The sequence below is a fragment of the Eriocheir sinensis genome, chromosome 44 (genome assembly GCF_024679095.1).
Source record: "Eriocheir sinensis breed Jianghai 21 chromosome 44, ASM2467909v1, whole genome shotgun sequence".
NCBI lineage: Eukaryota > Metazoa > Arthropoda > Malacostraca > Decapoda > Varunidae > Eriocheir > Eriocheir sinensis.
In genome coordinates, this window is record NC_066552.1 from 8,181,624 (window position 1) to 8,203,232 (window position 21,609).

Consider the following 21,609-nt stretch of genomic DNA (forward strand, 5'->3'; position numbering starts at 1 on the left):
AAAATGAGCATAATCTGTCTGTCTGGGTTTTTCTGTCTCTCGGTCTCTTATTTAAAGATTGAAAATAAGCCCCAAAAAGGTTGGTAAAACGTTGATTGGTGGGTTGACGGATAATATGAACCGGAGATTGGATACAGTTAACGAGATTGGAGATTTCTGGCGAACTGTAGGCAATTGGCGATGAGACGAGGTCATGGGGTGGGATGGGAGGAATGGAGGAAGGGAGGGCAAAGAGAACGAATGGAAGGAAGAATGAGTAGGAAGAGTGGGAGACAGATGAAGAGATTGAGAATAGTAAAAAAAAAAAAAATTACAAGAAGAGAATGTAAAGATGGTGAAGAAATTAAATACGGATTAAAGTGTTAAAATCGGATAATGGAAAATGAGGAATAAATCATAAAGTTTAAGTTTAGATTATGTAAAGTGAAACACACACACACACACACACACACACACACACACACACACACACACACACACACACACAAACACACAGACAATAATACTAAGAGAAAAAAAAAGTTAAAATGCAACCTCACGATTATCTTTTTGAAAACACTTGCAAAGATTTTTTAATCCTCAAATCCTTCCTCAACTTGGGTAGTAAAAGAGGGAGGAGGAGGAGGAAGAGAGAGAGAGAGAGAGAGAGAGAGAGAGAGAGAGAGAGAGAGAGAGAGAGAGAGAGAGAGAGAGAGAGAGAGAGAGAGAACTTTCCCTTTTCCTCACTTAAGCCTACTTCTCTAAACTCAATTAGAACTTGCATTTGACTCTCGCTGAAGCCAAAATTTAACTAAACTCAGGTCCAACACATCTTCCTTTGAAAGCCACCTGTTCACACTTTCACCTTCGTTTCCCACATCTTAGGGAAAATTAATTCATTTACATAATTGCCCTTTTTGGCTATTTTACATACACCTCCACGCGTCCATTTACTTTATAACTTTTCTCTTTTCATGTATTTTGTGCACTTTCCTTTGTTGGTGTTTCTTTAAACTTTTTTACTTCCCATTCTCCCCTTCAGCAACATGGCCGCGAAACACTTCACAAAAAATATTTGGCGCGCGTAAGTAAACAAGAAAAAATAGAAGTGGTATTCGGCAACACTTCTCTGTCGTATATTTTTATTGTTTTGTTTTCCGTATTTTTGACTTGTTTTCCTTTATTTACCTTTGCGGTTCTTGTACTGTACTGCTGACGGTAGATTTGAGTGCCTCTCTTAATTGTATAGGTGGCATCATTGCTCTTAAAATATAGTGATGTTGGGTTTATGGTAACGTAAAACTCGTCCCCATCATATTCCTGTTGAAGTACTCTTGTTACGCTTCCTTCTATTACGTAGACAATATTGTGCTGCGTATCTGTCCGTGTGTGTCAGTGTGAGTAATTCCGTACGTATGCCTAGGTCCTGGGTACACATGGGTTATGCGTTCATGTCCCGCTCTGTGGCCATGAAAACACACACACACACACACACACACACACACACACACACACACACACACAGGCATGCACGCCACGCACGCCACGCACAGCAGCAGGGAGTGACACGAGATAACAAGAATTTTCATCCACCATCAAAATTTCACGTCTAAGGATGAAAATTGTGGATGTATGAACCAGAAAAAGAATGGAACTACTACTACTACTACTACTACTACTACTACTACTACTATTAGAGTTGCGTTGTGAGCGGTATATTCTCTCATATCCTTTCACAAAGCAATTCATTGGCCCCACCCCGCCAATGACTGTGGCCGACATCCATCTTTATTTAATATTACAAACTTTACTAAACATTTTATTTTTAAGCTAACAGAGCTTGTGGTTGATACGACTATCAACCACCGTCGCCTCAAAGTCCAGGTCAGCAATGCGGGTGGTTTTGGGTTCAGGTGACCTGGTTCCTCTCAGGCAGACTAGACCTCTACTACTACTACTACTACTGCTACTACTACTACTACTACTGCTACTACTACTACTACTACTACTTATTTAAATTCTTCCACTCTTCTTCCAAATCTTCTCTCTTATCTAATCTCAAATAATGACATCTCTGAGTAGTTTCTCGTCAGCCAGTCACAGAAGTCCTACTAAGTCTTTCCTCTATTCCCTTCCCTTCCCTTCCCATAATGCCGTCTCCTCAACTTCTCCTCCTCCACCTCCTTCTCCTATTCCATACCTTTTCGATCCCGGCAATGCTTCCAAAATTTCCTCATTTATTCGTAATAGGATAGGTTGAAAAAAAGTGTGATGAGGCTCAAGTGTGATTATGTCGGTGTTTGTTAGTCATATAAATGTGTGTGCGTGTGTGTGTGTGTGTGTGTGTGTGTGTGTGTGTGTGTGTGTGTGTGTGTGTGTGTGTGTGTGTGTCAGACTTTTACATTTTCATTATTGTCAGTGCCTTAATGTAAATATATTACAAATGTACTCACACACACACACACACACACACACACACACACACACACACACACACACACACACATGTAATTACCGCTAGTTAACACACCTGTCCCTCTGCCCTCTTCCAGGTGGCTGTGTAGTTCTTCAGTAGCAGCTGGAACAACCAAACAACCTACAAAAATCAACCCAACAACATCCAACAACCAACCACCACCACCACTTCCCCCAACACCAGGTCACCCACCACCACTACCACAACCCACCACCATCACCACTACCATAACTACCCCCTTTCCACACCCCAGACTAACGGAGGAAGTTTAGTGTGAGAGAAGAGGAAGAAGACAGGCAGCAGAAAGAAAAGTGTCTGTGGAAGATAACTCGCGCTCTTCTCTACCTCCCTTTTACTCACCCCTCTTCACCCAACCGCCCAAGTGCCGTCCCAAACGCCCCTCTCACCTTCCGCCACCACCATACTCGGTTCCATCTGTGAGTGCAGTCCACCTGAAGCCGGCAAAATTTCCTTCTCCAGCTTCAAAGCCTCTTTCTCAAGCAATGTTAACTATCTCAAGAGAAGGTGAGTAAGGGAACCACAGCACGACCACAATTGCATGACTAAGGAAGAAGGAGAAGGCGTTGCATGACTTTAGATCAGATATGTGCATGATTGACGAGACAATGGAGGGGGAGGATTCAGAGGGAGGAGGAGGAGGAAGAGGAAGAAGAGGAGGAATGTATGTTACCGGGAAGCGTACGGAAAGGGCAGAGTTTGTGAAGGTGGATGACTTATGTGGGATTAAAGGGGACAGATAGGTGTGTGTGTGTGTGTGTGTGTGTGTGTGTGTGTGTGTGTGTGTGTGTGTGTGTGTGTGTGTGTAAGTGTGCGCTGGCGTGTGGATGTATGCGCATGAACGAAATCAAACAACTACTCAGTGACAGAAGAAAAGAGGAGGATAAATGAGACCAAAAAAAGGAAACAAATAAAAATAAAAATACTCGAAACCAAAATGAAAACGATGAAAAAGAGAAACATAATAAAAACATCAACCAATATTTAATGTAATACAAAAAAAAAATAAAAGAAAAAGAAAAAAACCTCAGTAAACAGGATGTGGCTTCCATCCTATTCACCCGCAAACTTTATTCAATTTTCATGATTCTGCCGAGAGAGAGAGAGAGAGAGAGAGAGAGAGAGAGAGAGAGAGAGAGAGAGAGAGAGAGAGAGAGAGAGAGAGAGAGAGAGAGAGACAGAGAGAGAGAGAGAGAAAGAGAAGAGAGAACAGAGAAGCAGAGAAGAGAGAAAGGAGGACACGGGGAGAGCGACGTAATTCGTACATAATCCAAGGAGAGAGAGAGAGAGAGAGAGAGAGAGAGAGAGAGAGAGAGAGAGAGAGAGAGAGAGAGAGAGAGAGAGAGAGAGAGAGAGAGAGAACCATAAAAGGGATTCAACAGCCGTTGCCACCACTGTCAAAGCATCCCACCAACTCCTTCCCTCGAATGAATTATTATACGCCATGATAATATTAGGTCGACGATAATAGACTAGGCTTGCTTGCTGCCTTGCTTATCTACTTGTTTACTTCCTTCATGCTTGTTTTTTGCTTGCTTGCTTGCTTTTCAGTGATGCAATGATGGCTAAGATTTTACTGTAGTTTGTACGTTATTTTTCGCTACTATTAAAGTGGGTTTTTTTTTATACTAAGGCAACAGCCCTTTATCACTGCCTGTATGGTTATTAAGGCTATCTAGAACACTCTTAATGGCTGTTTTTTTTTTTTTTTGCACCACACACCAACAAAGGCCAACAATAATGCTTTTAATGATGCCTCTACAACTACTAACGTCACTACCACCACCACCACCACCATAACTAACCAATATATGCATTGACGTCACTCCTTCCCATTTTCGTAAGAACGTTTGGCAGAATTACACAAACACCACACACACACACACACACACACACACACACACACACACACACACACACCACACACACACACACACACACACACACACACACACACACACACACACACACACACACACACACACACACACACACTCTCACACACACACACACACACACACACACACACACACACACACACACACACACACACACACACACACACACACACACACACACACACACACACACACACACACACACACACACACACACACACACACACACACACACACACACACACACACACACACACACACACACACACACACACACACACACACACACACACACACACACACACACACACACACACACACACACACACACACCGCTGGGTTAATGCAAACCGCACAGATGCACAAATATGTAGTGGAAATACATTAGTGGTTAGAAAAAAGAAACGCACTAGAGTAATGGATATTCACACGGACGAAACAAGAAACAAAATCAGTCGAAACATAAATAAAAATACTGATAACATTAATAATCGAGATCAATGACAGCCGTGTAGAAATAATAGTATGAAAGGAAACAAAACGAAAACAAGAGAAAATCACATTCCTGTAACTTCGTAAAGTGAAAGAAAAATAACTATCTACCAACTTTACGACAAATCCAATAATAATAATAATAATAATAATAATAATAATAATAATAATAATAATAATAATAATAATAATAATAGTAATAATAATAATAAAGTCCGTATGGAAATCCGTGATCCCTTTTGAACTTCTACCAAACTGCTCCAATCCCCCATAACAACCTCCTCCCTCCACCCCCTTCCCCCCCTCCTCCACCCCACTTTTGCCCCCCCCTTTCCTTCGTTCCCACTCCAGCTTAAAGATACAGTGCCATAATTAGTGAGTAGTGGCACTGCTATTCCCTCCCCCTCCTCCCTCCACCCCCTTACCCCCTCTCTACCCACTCCCTCCTTTCTTTTCACTTGATTTTATTTTTCTTCTCCACCCTCACTCGCGTCTCTCTCTCTCTCTCTCTCTCTCTCTCTCTCTCTCTCTCTCTCTCTCTCTCTCTCTCTCTCTCTCTCTCTCTCTCTCTCTCTCTCTGTTAATCCTCTCAGCGTTAATTCGTTTTTCTGCCTTTCTGTGTATCTATAAGCTTATCTGTATTTTCATATATTGCGCTGTCGTATCTATCTATCTGTCTTCCTATTTGTCTTTGTCAGTCGTCTATTTGCCTATCTATCGAACTATCAACCTTTTTTGTCTCAATCTATCTGCCTTGTCGTCATCTATCTGTCGGTCTATCTATCTGTCTGCAATTCTAGCTACAACTTTCTCTACTGATCTATTTATTTATTTGTCAACTTTCATTTCTATCTACTGAAGTGTTTACCTGTCCACCTGTGTTACCTATGATCCTGCTCCTATTATAAAGAAATGTAGTGCACAAGCTTTCTTTTTTACCTAACACTCTCTGCATCTTATATACGTTTTAGATTGATCTCTACTGATGCAAAAGTATATGGACTTTTTCTCGATAGACCTTGCTCTCGAGTTTTTGCTTTCAGAATTTAGACCTGTTGGATTTCACTTTACTTCATATAATTTCATTTTTTCTGATAACGGTTCCATTCTAAGCAGTTATGTTGTGTGTGTGTGTGTGTGTGTGTGTGTGTGTGTGTGTGTGTGTGTGTGTGTGTGTGTGTGTGTGTGTGTGTGTGTGTCATGTCTATGTGTATTCATTTCAGAGTTTTGTTTTTGCCTTTCCCTAATGTTCTCTCCATCTATTCTTGGAGTGTTTACATCATCTATTGTCTTTTAATCTATTGGTCTGAGGGTGAGGGTGAGGCACACACCTGTCCCCTCACACACCTGTCACGCCGCTAAGCATCACCTGTTCTTTATTCGCCTACCTGCACACTTTATATATCAAGCAACTGTAATCGTTAAATAGTGTTCATTTTCCAAGAAAAACTCACCTAAAATCATGATTAAATAAGTAAACTGATATAAATAAAAGGAAAATGCACATAATCCATATATACCGAATTTCAAAATATTTCACAGGGACGATATTGCTCAATCCTGACCCTATACTATATCCACACTAACTTGGCAATTAAGCTCCGCCTACGCCAACCCATGATCTACCAATAAGATTCAACCTTTCCTAGCGTCCACTAATCACATGCCCCCTGAGCTGGAGAAAGGGCGGGGAGCTAGCTGGTGGAATGGCCAATAATATACAATTAATGAGGGTGGGTGAAAAGTTTATACCAAGTTAATGTGAACAAAGTCTATTACTAATCCGTTATCTACAATATGAAGATAATGACTACAACACAACGTCGTTCTGTAAATTGCTTCCTTTCACTTTCCATACGCCAACATACACTTAGTAGCACCTGCTGTGGAATACACTCCAAATTAGGGAGATTAGAGAATTCGGGCAGTCTTTATATACTCAAATGAACCAAATCAAAGAGTGAACAATGTACCAGAACGACACAAAACATATCGCAATTCAATACTGTCTGGCGAAATAAAATAAATACCACTACTTATTTAGCAACTAACAAAATAAAATTACTGGGCTGTTAATAAATACAAGAGAAGTCCACGTTTTGTTATCCTGAAGCAGAGCCATGCTAATTAAAACAGAACGACCTGAAGGATGAGACGAGGAGGAGGATGTAAACAGGAGCAGGCATTCGTCAGAACAGGTGTTTATAAAGTGCAAATGACATGGGTGACCTCGAGCCGGGTGTTTATGTCCAGGAGCAGGGCAAGGAGAGCTAATTTGCATAGGAATATGAATCATGCAAGGAGTTGAGATGGAAGAGGAAGAGAAATAAGGTGCGAAGGAGGAAGATGAGGAAAAGGAAAAGGAAAGGAAGGAAGAGGAGGGGAAGGAGGAGAAGGAGGAGGAGGAGGGGGAGGAGGAGGAGGAGGAGGAGGAGGACGAGGACGAGGACGAGGACAAGGAGGAAGAAGAGCAAAGAAGTTTTAATGATGGTGGTAATTACTGGCACGTTTTATTGGAGCCGGAATGAGGGAGACAGGTGGAACCGAAAATAGCATAGACACAAACAGTTGTCCGGAAAGAGAAAAGAGGAGGAAATAAAAGAAAGGAAAAAGCATGGAAGAAGAAAACCGAAAAGCATAACCGTGAGCAAAATGTTAGTCGGGAAAACTACAAAAAGAAAAGTATTCAACTAAACTTTAATCTCGATGATACTAGGCACGAAAGTCACGGGTTTGAATAATTAGAGGTGACAGGTGAGAATTGTAAGACGAAAGCATCGATTACCGTGAATGGACGAGAGGTGTATTTCTTCCTGCCTATGACAACCTATATCAAAAGGGGAGTATATGGACACCTCTCCATCCGAAACTGATCCTCTCCTTTGGCCTCTCCTACTAACTACTTTTAGCTTGAATAGTGTTTAGCGGGCTTTTTGTTTCCTGTTTTTTGTTGCCCTTAAACTGCTTCCATTGCTGTAAAAAGAAGAGATGAGGAAGGAGCGTATATGAACGAGACAACGATGAAAGATGAGGTAGGCAGAAAGATCAATAGGGACATCAAGACTGATAGGGGTGAACAAGATATGTGCGGCAAGATTGACATACATGAAGGAGAGTAGATACATCGGTGCAGCCACGATTCAGAAGTGAGAGGGAAGAAAGACAGGTGAGGGGAGCAGATGATACAAGCTTGACAGGTGTAAAGTGGAGACAGGTTTGGTGAGTCTGACAGGTGATTAGGGGATAGAGGTGTGTAGGGTGTAGGGGAAAATTGCATCAAGCTTGACAGGTGTGCAAAGATAGAAAACGCGACAAACGAAAACTGTGTAGGGGAACAAACTCGAAAAGCTGGACAGGTGTATAGGGGGAGCAGGTGATGCGGCAGATGACAGGTGTGGAGGAGACAGGTGTGGAGAGAGGGCAGGTGAGGTGTACTAAGTCCCCAGTGTGTCTCCGCAGCGTGCAATCCTCCTCCACCTCGGCACTTGAGGCCTTCGGGGGGACCACAGTGACGGAGGGGCGCTTCCGGAGAAACAGGTGAACCACGCTACCTCAGGGGTGGATCCCGACACCTGGGGGACCGAACGATCAAACCTGGCAGAGCGAAAAAGCACGAATGGCCGTCGCAGATTGGCTGACATCTCAAAAATTGGCTTCTATACCATTCTGAATGTTTTTTTGTTGATGATGGGGATAATTAAAAAAGTCGTCCTTGAACAGCCACTAAACTCGACGCTGTTTCGAGCGAGAACCCTAATAGGGAAAAAAAAGGTTGTAATTGGCTCATGGATTGCGATTAAAAATTTTAACAGATGAATTACCCCTGAATCGTACAACTGGCAGACCACTTGAAAAATATAAATAATCCTAACTGATAAAAAGAATGTTTAAAAAAAAAATTACAAGCAGAAAAATATATTGGGCACCGAATATTTGGTCTCGACTGAAGTGAAGGCAAAAAATATTTTCAGCGATGTGTCAAAATTAAAACAAATGTCACGTTCTCTCTCTCTCTCTCTCTCTCTCTCTCTCTCTCTCTCTCTCTCAAATTCTAAATTGAAAGTTATTCGACAACAATTCGCAGCTTATAAAAAAAAAATCGAGTTACTTCTCTAGAAATAGAACAAAACGTCCCCTTTGTTCTGGCGGATCCACTCCTGATGCTCTCACGCCCTACACACACACACACACACACACACACACACATACACACACAGACAGACAGACAGACAGACAGACAGACACACACACACACACACACACACACACACACACACACACACACACACAGGGCGTTTTTTTTTTCATTTTTCAATATCTAATTGCACCAGTGATTTTTTTGCCTTGAATAGCAAAAAGCTTTGATATTCCATCTTATCTTAGTGAGCCATTTTGTATTTTTTTCGTTGCCTATAATTAATTTCGGATATTTTGCCTCTTGTAATTAATTTCTTTTCACTTTTTTCACATTTACTTATTTTCTTTCACCCATCTCCTCTTTTTCTTTCGTATTTTCAATATTCTTCGATTATAGCTCTCCTCAACTTCTTATATCTCATTCTCACTTTTTATTCCAAGTATTATTAAAGGTTTCATTTCATTTTATATTCTCACTTTTGAATATTTCGTCTTATATATATCCTTTAATTGCCATTGTGTGACTTTAGTTCTGGCACAGTTTGTTTGATTTTACTTTTATTTAATATTCATCTGTACGTCTATACGTTTTTTTCTTATTCAAAAGCACTTCTTCTCTAGCTTCGGCGTAGACCGTTCTATCCACCTTTGCTTCAATGCACACACACACACACACACACACACACACACACACACACACACACACACACACACACACACACACACATGCCAATAGTTTCTCTCTCTCTCTCTCTCTCTCTCTCTCTCTCTCTCTCTCTCTCTCTCTCTCTCTCTCTCTCTCTCTCTCATACTCTCTCTCCTGCTAAGCTAGTAATGGACTGAATACACTAACCGCTGGCACTTCGATGTTTAATAGATAAGTAGCATTACGTTCTCTTGCTTTCCTTCCTTTATCCTCTAATTCGACTTTAGAGAGATCCCAATTAGTTGATGCTGCATGATCCTTTAACACTTATATGTTTCCCGTGCATCATTTTCTGCTTCTGTGTCGAGAGTATTCAAATATTTTTTCTTTTGTATGTTATATTGCTTTTACGTTTTACTAATGTTTCGCTTTGTTTTATCTCTTCTTTTTCCAGTGTTTCTTTTTTTCATCTTTCCATCTCTCTCTCTCTCTCTCTCTCTCTCTCTCTCTCTCTCTCTCTCTCTCTCTCTCTCTCTCTCTCTCTCTCTCTCTTCTTTTCATTGTCTTCAAATCAATCTGTTTCACGTTTTTTGTCATTTTAGTTTTCGTGTGTGTGTGTGTGTGTGTGTGTGTGTGTGTGTGTGTGTCGTGCAGTATTAGTTGAAAATACGTTAAAGAGAATTCCCAAAAATAGGATTAATAAAACCAACTATAATAACAACAACGATATGAATAATAATAAAATAAAATAAAATAATCATAACAGAAATAACAACAACAATAATAATAATAATAATAATAATAATAATAATAATAATAATAATAATAATAATAATAATAAACATCTTTTATTATATTAAAGGTTAGTGAATGAATGGAAAGGTTGCAAGTTACGATGAGTGATAGACAAAGAGAAATAGTGAATGAAAAGAAACTAAACACTCCATTTCATTTCGATTTCCTTGGACCAATTCATTTAATTTCAAATAATCGTTAATTCTCCTTCCGTTTGAAAAAATACTTGGCTTTATTAATGAATGAGTTTTAATCTATATGAATCAAGTATTTCTCGAAACTTACCAATGAAAAAGAAAATAATTAAAACAAGTAAATCTTAGGAGGTGATTTTCTCTCTCTCTCTCTCTCTCTCTCTCTCTCTCTCTCTCTCTTTCGATTTTTATTTTCATTAGTATAGCAATTCATTACTGATAGCAATGTACCTCATTCTGTTATTTATCTTCGTTAAATCTATATTATTTTGATTACTTGTTGACCTTATATCACAGGTTTTCATGCATCGTGTACTCCACATCTTTTACCCTGTTTCACTTTGCTCATTTTCCTCTGAACTTGCCTCTTATAGACGCCCGTTCTCTCCTTCATCCTTCCTTGTCTTCCTCTCCCTTCCCCTTTCTGCTCTTCCTTCCTTTCCTCGCCTCATTCTTTTTCTCCCCTCTTTCCTCTTATGTCTTTCCATTAACGTCTATTTTCTTCCTCCTTTTTCCTTCTCCTCTCTTAAAGTCCTCTTCCACCTCACCTTACTCTTTTCTCCTTGCCTCCTTCAGACACTATATTTTCCTTTTTTCCTCCTCCTTTGCTTCCTTCCCCTCCACTTACAACACTCCTTTTATCTCCTAAGACCATGCCGCCTTGTTCCCCTACCTCCTCCCGGCCCCTCTCCCCCATTCATCGTCCCCGTTTTCTTATATTTTTTTTCCTCATTGTTTCCTCTCCCTCACAGGTTCTCTTCCGGGGATCTCTCCGCTGAGTGCGATGATGAAGAGGCGAGTTTACGAAAACAAGAAATTATTACCCAACAGGTGAGTACAGCAGGTTGATCGTTTACCTCTTACTAATCATACGGTAGTTAACTATACTCATTCAGGTGTTCCGGTGTAGATACTTTGTTGGGATATTCATTTTTTGTGGGGACTAAGGAACGTATGGTTGAAGACTTATTCATGATTATTTTTTCATGACGTACGTATATTAGCTCCAAAAACTATCGGTGCTCGGGGTGAACGATGACTTTCGAGGAGATATACATATCAGTTGTCATATGCCGCATTCACACTTCCCATTATCTATATCGTCAATGGTGTCAAAATATTGAGAGCAGAAATGCACCGATGGTTTTAGAGCTGGTGCACAGTCTGCAGAACAAGTATCGAACACCCATGAGTCGATTGAATAAAATTTGAGCAAAATCTAAAGACATGGTGTCGTGTTGGATAGGTGGGGACCAATGGCAATTGTCTACACATTGGTACCCACCTAGCCAACACAACACCATGTCTAAAGATTTCGCTGCAGTTATATCCAATCGACCCATGGGTGTTCCATGTTTTATTTGCAGACTGTCCATCTCAAAAAAAATACTTCTATAGAGTCGTAACATGATTCAGATACTAATAACCTTACTCACTACCCATGCATTTTCTTTTATTCACGGGCAGTACCTGAGTAAACATGATGGGAAGCCTTGGTGTCACTAAGTAATGAAAGCCCTTTTTGTAACCTTCCTGAACCTGACTCATCTACCTCAGTGAGTCATAAGGATTTTGACTTACAGTATTCAGTGACTCATCAATAACTTGAACATAGAAAAATAATGTGTCGATATGCTCAAAATTGTGAAGACTCATGGATGTTAGGCAAATGACTGAGTGGGTGAGCGACTGAATGAGATATGAGGTGCAATTAACATTAGTAGTAATAATAATAATAATTATTAAAAAAAAAAAAATAATAATAATAATAATAATAATAATAATAATAATAATAATAATAATAATAATAATAATAATAATAATAATAATAATAATAATAATAATAACAATAATAATAATAATAATAACAAAAAAGCATGTTATTTCAAGTTACAAAAGTATAAGCCGATATCACCAAAAAAATAACAAAAGATAAGAAAGATTAACGTTATCCTTTATACTACAGCAATCCTCATCTTATCAAGGCAAGATTTTACTCAGAATTCGTAGAAATATAGAAATGACGAACTGCAAAAAATTCAGACCTCATTAAATTAGGAAAAAAGGATTATAATATGCTGGAATTTTTTGGTTATATCTCTACCTGGAAACGACGTATATAATAATGAAAACAGACTAATAATATAAGCTAGCACATGACTATAGCTGAATAGTTCAACAAAATATGGAAAATAAGATTTAAGCACTTTAAATATAACTACCATTAAGAAGACACAGTGAATAGAATGATATATAGAAAACTCAGAGAGGAAGTGTCAAAATGAAATAAACATAAGCACTTGAAAAATAAAACCAAAGTAAAATTAAGGCCAGAAAATAAATATTACAAAAAAAAGTTCAGGATAAATCCAGTTATATAATTAAGCGAATAGAAAGTAGAAGAGAAAATACGAAAAGCAAGTTAAGGATGTTACCTAGTAATAATTAAGTGATTAGAAAATAGAAAAAATACAGAACAAGTAGAGGATATATCAAGTAATGATTAAGTAACTAGAAAATAAGAAAAATCACACAAATATACTTACAAACACACGAGGAAGGGTAAGCACACTAAAAACAGACTAGACTCGTGAAAAGCACTACTGTAACTACTACTACTACTACTACTACTACTACTACTACTATTACAACTTCTACTACTACTACTACTACTTTTACTACTACATTGATAAGGCATGGAAATGACTACTACTAAAAGACGCTTATCATCCTTAAAGCCGGACGAGAGCAGAGACGAGGTAACTAGAAACAAACTCATTGGCAACACAGTTTTATCTTCTTAGTCCTTGGATTCTTGGAAAAGCTTCTTCTTCTCCCCGCGATTCGTCTCTCTCTCTCTCTCTCTCTCTCTCTCTCTCTCTCTCTCTCTCTCTCTCTCTCTCTCTCTCTCTCTCTCTCTCTCCTAATTCTACTCTCGGGAATTAATCAGATACATTGTTTTCCCTCGATAAGAAAAAAAAGAAAGAAATAACGCTGCAAACCACTCTGGATATGAAGCCCAATCATCCCTTTGAAGCAGTTCGAAGCTTCATGGGGAAAAGAACCCATTCTATTACATCACATTATAGTATCATTTAAAAATGACATCTGCTACCTTTCCCGTTCTACATCTAGAAATGTTACGTTTAAATCTTTCATAATCCAAAAGAGCACCAATATCCTTACGATAAAAGAATCAATCTTCTACTAAAAAGGATTTGGGATGTAAAAAGAATGTCATTTAATGGTTTACAACCCCCTTTAAAAGCAAAAAATATGAACCTGAGAGCTATGGATGGCACTTCAAAGACTTCAGTGCCAAAAAGAGAGGGCTGAGAGCCTTTACCTGGCACTCCCTAATACCTCTTGAGTGCCGGATAAAGGACTCGAAAGACCTGTCTTGCAACAGAAGCTTTGGAGAGCCAGAATTGTGTTGGCAAAATTTCCTCCAGAATATTTTTTTTATAGTCAATTTCCCACTTTCTCTAATTAAAAAAAAGAACTGTTGGGTCCTTTGAGGGTCTCTCTCTCTCTCTCTCTCTCTCTCTCTCTCTCTCTCTCTCTCTCTCTCTCTCTCTCTCTCTCTCTCTTGCGCTGTGGAATGTTGAGTCATGACAAGATCTCTTTCTCAACTTTTTTCCTTCCTCTTTTTTTTCTAGATTTTTCTAGGTTTTGCACTGCGGGAGACAAGATGATCTCTCTCTCTCTCTCTCTCTCTCTCTCTCTCTCTCTCTCTCTCTCTCTCTCTCTCTCTCTCTCTCTCTCTCTCTCTCTCTCTCTCTCTGTTATAGAAAGATGTAAGGATCTAGATCCGCAAGAGCATTACTTGTGTGTCTGTATGTAAGTGTGCATTGGTGTGTGTGTGTGTGTGAGTGTGTGTGTGTGTGTGTGTGTTGCTAGTTCACTGAGATGCTCCTCTTATAGCAACCAATTTGTACGCCTCTCTCTCTCTCTCTCTCTGAAACGCTTACCTGGATTTATTTACCTGCCATTCATGATTATATTACGTCCACCTGTACAACTAATGACTTTGCTTACTCCCTTAATTGCCTGCCGTTCTCCAATTGGCTTGTTTTCTGTCTCCCTTTTCTCTGTCTTCGTCTATATCTCGGTACGCTTCTCCTTCTCCCCTTGGTACATTAAGGTCGAGAGGGTAGAGGGGTCTCCACAGCCTCCTGTCCCAAGGCCTCCCCCTCAAGGTCAAGGTTCAGAGTCGGTTCAAGGGCCACCAAAGCCTCAAGGAAAGCCTCAGGTAATTTTCACTTTCCGAGGAGGAGGTTGGCCCCGGATGTGCATGGTGCCCTTAATAATAGACTGTACTTTTTTTTTAAGCTCTCATTAGTCGAGAATTAGTTTGGATGATACGAGTTATCTTGATTTTCATACACTCTTTCTCTCTCTCTATCTCTAACTATCTCTCTGTACCTACCTATCTATCGATGGATGAACCTGAATTTTTGGACAGTATTTGGTAGACGTTTTTACTGTCAGTCTTTTCAATGTATCCTGTCCAGTATTTTTTTCTCCTATATTTCTCTTCTATTTTTCATAACCCCCCCCTCTCTCTCTCTCTCTCTCTCTCTCTCTCTCTCTCTCTCTCTCTCTCTCTCTCTCTCTCTCTCTCTCTCTCTCTCTCTCTCTCTCTCTCTCTCTCTCTCTCTCGACTGGTTATGGTATTCTTAAGGTCGCTGGATGGTGAGTATAGCATCTTTCTTTTCTCTTTCTTAGCTGAGCGGTCCTTTTTTCCTTTTAGGCGAGTCACCCCTTCAACACCCCTTAGTGGCCCCACGGAGAATTAGGACACCGTTGGAAACATTTCGACTCCATTCATCTTTCTGGGCAAACAAGCGACCATGACTGCCACCCAACACCTTCATACGTACACACACACACACACACACACACACACACAGACACACACACAGTTACACATGTTATATATTCTCCTAACGCCAATGTGATCATCCAATATGTATTTCTACAAACGTGTGTCTCATTTCTTGATTTTTTCTCTAGGCTCTCTCTTTCGACCTTTAATACGTTCATTTACTTCCTCACATCAATGCTACACACATATCTACGTCAAGCAACATCCATATTCATTATTCTCATACTTCTTGCTTTCTTTCCGTGTCCCCTCTATGTCCTGGTTTTCTCTCAATATCATGTGTGTCGTGCATTTCCTTATATTTGTAAGTGCGTCTACTTGAGCATTTGCTCCTTCACAAGGAAGAAAAAAACGGAAACCAGAGAAGAAACTCTACTGGTTATAGAAAAAAGTGAAGCCAATCTCTCCATTTTCAAAACCATGTCCCGTTTTCTCTTTACCTAATAATTTGTCAACGTTTTCTTTACGGATTTTCATGTGCCTCCCATCACTAACTATTTTTCCCTCTTTTTGCACTTCTTGTTCCCTCCCCAGACGAGGCTTAAGCAGGTACTCACTAGCAAGGTGTAGCTACCTAACCCTCGCGTGGCTCTCAGTACGTTTGACCTCACCTGTGACCTCACTACCTTATCAACTTTCTGTGATGTCACGGTATTTCACGTTTGCTGCAACTGTGACGTTACTTTCATATCTATCGCAGTTACTAAATAATCATAATATCCGAAAGCTGAAGATTTAGCACGGTCTTTCTTGCATAAAGAGTTTGGATGACAGTTTTTTGTTGAAATTTTCACGATGAAGTAATATATTATGTCATTATATTTGCAATTGATTACCGACTCACTTTTCTTATTTAATAACAGTAGCAGATACCCCTCTTTATTGTATTACATGTAGCTTGAGACTGTTGTTACAGATTCTAAAAAGCCTAAAAGAAAGCAAAGAGAATAAAATGGACATCAAAAAGCAACTTATTACATACCGAAGGACGTCACTGAAGTATTCTTTCCAGCAGATTTTTACGCTTACTGGGTGCCACGCTTCCGCTAAATATTTTCACTTTAGTCATGATAAAAGTCTAGTATTTTACCCTTACTCACTGACCCCTCCCGCCCCCCCTCACTCACGCCCACCACCCCGCTAGTAATAAAACAGAAAAGATTTACCAGCCTCCTGTATTATTATTATTTTTTTGGCGACTACTATGGCGAGACAACCAACTTTCTCTCTCTCTCTCTCTCTCTCTCTCTCTCTCTCTCTCTCTCTCTCTCTCTCTCTCTCTCTCTCTCTCTGGAACTGTCGGTGGCGTCTCTAAGAATTCTTGAGGAAAACCTGGCCCTCACGTGGGATAAACTTGCCGAAAGAGAGAGAGAGAGAGAGAGAGAGAGAGAGAGAGAGAGACACACACACACACACACACACACACACACACACACACACTGCGGGTGAAAAAGAAGTTGGGTTCATATACTTTTTCCCCACTGCGTGACACTTTCTCTCTCTCTTTCTCGGTCTTTTTTGTTGTTTGGCTCTTTTCTCTTTTTCTTTCTGGACTTTTTTTATTTGTATTTTCCTTCACTTGAGTTTTGATCTTAAAAGAATATATACGTGCATAGCGTTTAATCTTTGTAAACTCTTAAAGATGTTATTTTATTTTTACCCTCAAAGTTTCGCTTCATCTTTGCATATGAAGGATATTCGATATGCACATGTTTTTTTTTTCTTCAGTGTTTTCAATATCGATTGTCTCGCCAAGCTTTACGAACATTCTTCCACCAATTTACTTTTTATCGACAATTCGAGCGTGGCAGAATATTTTCTTAGTCCAAAATGGCGCCAAAAAGGAGGCTGGAAATAAAACCAGAAAGCCAGGAATGATTAAAAATTTTACCTTCTTATAACCTTTTATGCACATTCCTTCCCCTTCCTTCCTCTCCTTCCCTTTCCTTCCATCTTTTCCTAAGTGTCTTTTCATTAACCAGAGGCAGACTCATTCCTCCTCCACATCACATTCACACATTTCCCTTATTTACGTATAAACAACAACCTGTATTTCACCATCTCTGTTTACTCTTCTTACATTTTCTTGTCCTCAATAAGCTTCTTTAACTTCTCAGAGGTTTTCCTCTCTTTTCACCTCGTTAACCACACTTGTCTCTTACACTTCCCTGTTTGTCCTTCCATACACATTTATATTTTACACCTGTTCGACTCTCACCTGTCCATCCTTTCTTGCGTCCCCCTCACCTGCATCCTCCCAACACCTGTCCCTCTATGCTCATGACCTTCCATTCCTTACACCCATCAACCTCCTCAGCGCACCTCTGCACATGTTCCCGTGTTTATTTCTCATTGTTTTCGAACCACTTCAGTTAGCACACGCGTTCACTCCCTCCCCACTCACCCAGCTCAGTCCCTCTCACTCCACTCACTCCCTCTCACCCCACTCGTTCCCCCTCACGTCCCGCTCCCAGTCACTGCTTTTGGCTTAATCAGATTCTCCGTGACGCGCATCGAATGTAGACATAAGCTATGCTGTATGTGCACCCTTAGTGACATACATGCCTGCACACATACATACATATAAAACACTTACACACAAACATACATACATGCATATGCGGCGGTTGCATGGAATGTTAAGAGCACAGAAACATGTCGCCACCACTATCACCGCTACGGCCACTACTATTCCTTCTACTACCACTACTGCTACTACTACATGTATTCCACCACCAGCACCACCACGGCTCGCATGCAGTAGATATTCTCCTGCCCTTCCACTGTGCATGCCGTTATAGTTTAGTTGTTATATTCTAGTTTAGTTGATAAGTACTGAATAATTTCAAGCTGTTCAACTCCTATGGTCATTTTGTTCACTTTACAACATATCAGTTCCTTTATATATTAAAAAAAAATGGACATCTATATTTATCACTTCAGACAAAGATGTAAAAAACAGAAATCGCATCACTGTATGAATCAAAGTAACCCTAAAAATGATGGCAAGATGTATGAAAATTAGTCGTACAAAATAAGAAAAAAATATCAATGTAAACATAAAACCCCAAATACAAGAGATAAGAAAATAAATCACAAAACTCACTAAAAACAAACAAACGAATCAAAACACACCAGCACCAGCAAATACGGAGACCAGCCCTAACACACCCACAACCATCCCCAATCACACGCCTCAAACTAAAGCCCATGCCACCTTCTCTCCTCTCTCTCCCGCCCTGCCCTGTGTTGGCTGGCGTGGGCGTGGCGTGGAATATATACAGGTGAGCAGTAACAGCAGCAGCGTGGGGGGAGGCGCGGGCACGACTAACTATGGCTCCAGCGACACCACCACGCCCGCGCCCACGTCGGGGTCGAGTGGGGGAGGAGGATTCAGTCTTAACTTTTCAAGGCCTGGATCACGGACCACCTCAGCCCCCTCGTCCCCCTCCAAAACTAGGGAGAGCTTCCTTCAGGTAAGTTTGAGGCGGAGAAGAAAGGTAGAGAGAAAGTTGAACAAAAAGACCCGCGGAGTAGGAGAAAGGATGGAAAAGCCGGCAGGTATAGAAAGAAGCAGATATAGGATGGGGGAAGGATAGGGTGGAAGAAGAAAGGGTGGAGAAGACAGGTATAGAAACAGATATAGGATATGGGAGAGAAAGAGAATTAGAAGAAAAGACGGATAAGACGGGTATAGAAAAAAAAATCAAATAGGATACGGGAAAGAAAAGGGGTTATTACTTAAGAAAAGACAAGACAGTAAAGTCAAACAGTTATGATGAATGGGTGAAAACTAAGAAATTAAAGAAACACAAAAACTGAAACTTTCAAAGTCCCCAAAGAAAGTGGATCAGAGTATAAAACATCAACACGCATATACACCGCTTTCAGTGAATTACAAATAACTGTATAACAAGAAACACTAACAGTTAAATTATATGAAAGTGAAAGAAGATAGCCTGGGATAGGCAAGTAGGATCACACTTTCACGTTTCCCATCATCAAGCGGGGAGCGTGGGAAGGGTCGGGAATTAATGAGGATCACTCACTCACAATGAGAGGAATTAAATGCCATTATATGTGACACTGAACGCTTATTACCACAGCAGGAGAGAGACGTAATATCCCTCGAATTGTAATTAATGAGCCCAGGGTTTTGAAGAACATGCACTGACGGGAAGTTAGACAAGGCTAGATAGACAGACAGATAGATAGATAGAGATAGATAGATATAAATAGATAGGTAGAGATAAAGATAGATGGATAGATAAAGATATAGATACATATACATACATACGTACATACAGAGAGAGAGAGAGAGAGAGAGAGAGAGAGAGAGAGAGAGAGAGAGAGAGAGAGAGAGAGAGAGAGTACAGCAGTAAACGAACTTAATTGAATCTTAAGCGAACCTAAGTAACTTAACCGCTTCATCACAGGCTACCCCCACACCTTTTAACCCCCATGACCTTTGACCTCTCCTCAGCGCGTGTCCTCACTGACGGGGGCGGTGCGAAGCGAGGTTCAGGCACAGGTCAGGCCCGCGTACAACAAGGACCGCTGCTTCACCCTCCTTGTTATAGATGACCAAAACACAGACTGGTGAGTGTTCGGTGCTGCGTGATCGTAACTGACCCGATGACTTCACTTTTATTATTTATCTCTTGTCATTTTTTTTCATTTGCATTTGGTCTTTTTTATTTTTATTTTTTTTTTGGGGGGGGGTTCTTGCTTTTCAATTTATAATTTTTTTCGCTTAGATTCGCTTCTCTCTTTTATTGTTGCTGTTTTCTGCTTGATTCATATTTTATCCTTGCCCATTTTTTTTTCATTCATACTCAGTTTACTTCTACATGTTTGCTGTTTTCTTCTTGTATTTTTGTCTGTTCCGCATTCTTCATTTTCTTGCAGTTTCATTTTCTATTTTCTCTCTCTCTCTCTCTCTCTCTCTCTCTCTCTCTCTCTCTCTCTCTCTCTCTTTCTGCATTACGTCATCATCTTACACCTGTCCCTTCCCTTGTCACGTGACGCCGCCGAGCCGACGCTTTTGCTAATGAACGTTCGTCTGTCCGAAATTGATTCCCTAATTAAACAGGAGAGCTGGTGAGCCTAATTAGCGTTTTAATTATCCGATGTAACCTAATGACACCTGAGATTCTCTGGTAAAATTATAGAGCATGTCTTTTATTGTTTTTTTCTTCTATTCGATTAGGGATATTATTTTCAGTCTTTCCTATTAGATTTTTTATTTCTTTATTTTACAGTTATATTTTCTGTCTGTTTCTTCTGTTTGATATTTTCATTTATAACACACTATTTCATTTTCAGTCTTTTCTTCTATTTGAATTTTATATTTATATTCCACCGTTTTGTGTCTTTCATAGTCTTCCATCTCTCTCTCTCTCTCTCTCTCTCTCTCTCTCTCTCTCTCGTCATATCACCGGTAGTTAATGCGGCATAATAATCACGGGCTCACTTTTCCCACCTTAATTAATCCCCAACCTGTGTCATTAAGCAGCTCCTGACCTCACCTGATATCACCCAATAACAGGCAATATTGATCCTAGCTCATATCTTCGACTTTTATCTTATTTACCTGACCTAACGTGAGGAGCTATATCATGCAGACACGCTAATGAATGTGAAATGTTAGCCTGAAGTACAATATGCTTTTGACGGAAAAATAAATAAAATATAAACCGTTTATTCACATTAAAATTGGCATTTATGAACTATGAACGCACCATTTTAAACATCATCCAATATAATCTATACAAAGGAACACAAAGGAACACAAAGAAAGAACAAGCAACAGCAGACCTGCTGGTCCTTACGAGGCTGTTTGTGACAAGCTACACTAACTATCTAATCAAAAGTGGAGATGAAGGACAGCAAAGGCGAAGGCTCCTCTCCACCCCCTCATCCCTCCAGCCAATAATCGTACCATACATTACCGAATAAGTTAGATTATTTACCAGGTACTTTATCATTTTCAACACAGTTAATGGCACGCATATTGTCTTCTTTACTATTTCCTTCGATAACCTAAAATAACGAGGATAGTCAGAACTACACCAGAATTTCCTGAT

The 21,609-nt window shown here is 40.0% G+C and overlaps 1 protein-coding gene across 6 annotated transcripts in view; it reads left to right on the plus strand.

Annotated features, from left to right (window-relative positions):
• Nucleotides 1-21,609, plus strand: part of LOC126980401 (synapsin-like) — an 81,727-nt gene that overhangs the window by 41,476 nt on the left and 18,642 nt on the right. For 2 of the 6 annotated variants that reach the window (XM_050830305.1, XM_050830306.1), the window contains exons 2-8: nt 2,532-2,980; nt 8,310-8,400; nt 11,388-11,466; nt 13,374-13,394; nt 14,780-14,887; nt 18,808-18,999; nt 20,007-20,122. In XM_050830305.1, coding sequence (XP_050686262.1) covers nt 2,959-2,980; nt 8,310-8,400; nt 11,388-11,466; nt 13,374-13,394; nt 14,780-14,887; nt 18,808-18,999; nt 20,007-20,122 — 629 coding nt within the window. In that variant the 5' untranslated portion in view covers nt 2,532-2,958. Of the gene's footprint in view, nt 1-2,531; nt 2,981-8,309; nt 8,401-11,387; nt 11,467-13,373; nt 13,395-14,779; nt 14,888-16,057; nt 16,073-18,807; nt 19,000-20,006; nt 20,123-21,609 lie in introns of all 6 variants that reach the window. The other 4 variants (XM_050830307.1, XM_050830308.1, XM_050830309.1 and 1 more) reach the window with 4 other exon arrangements.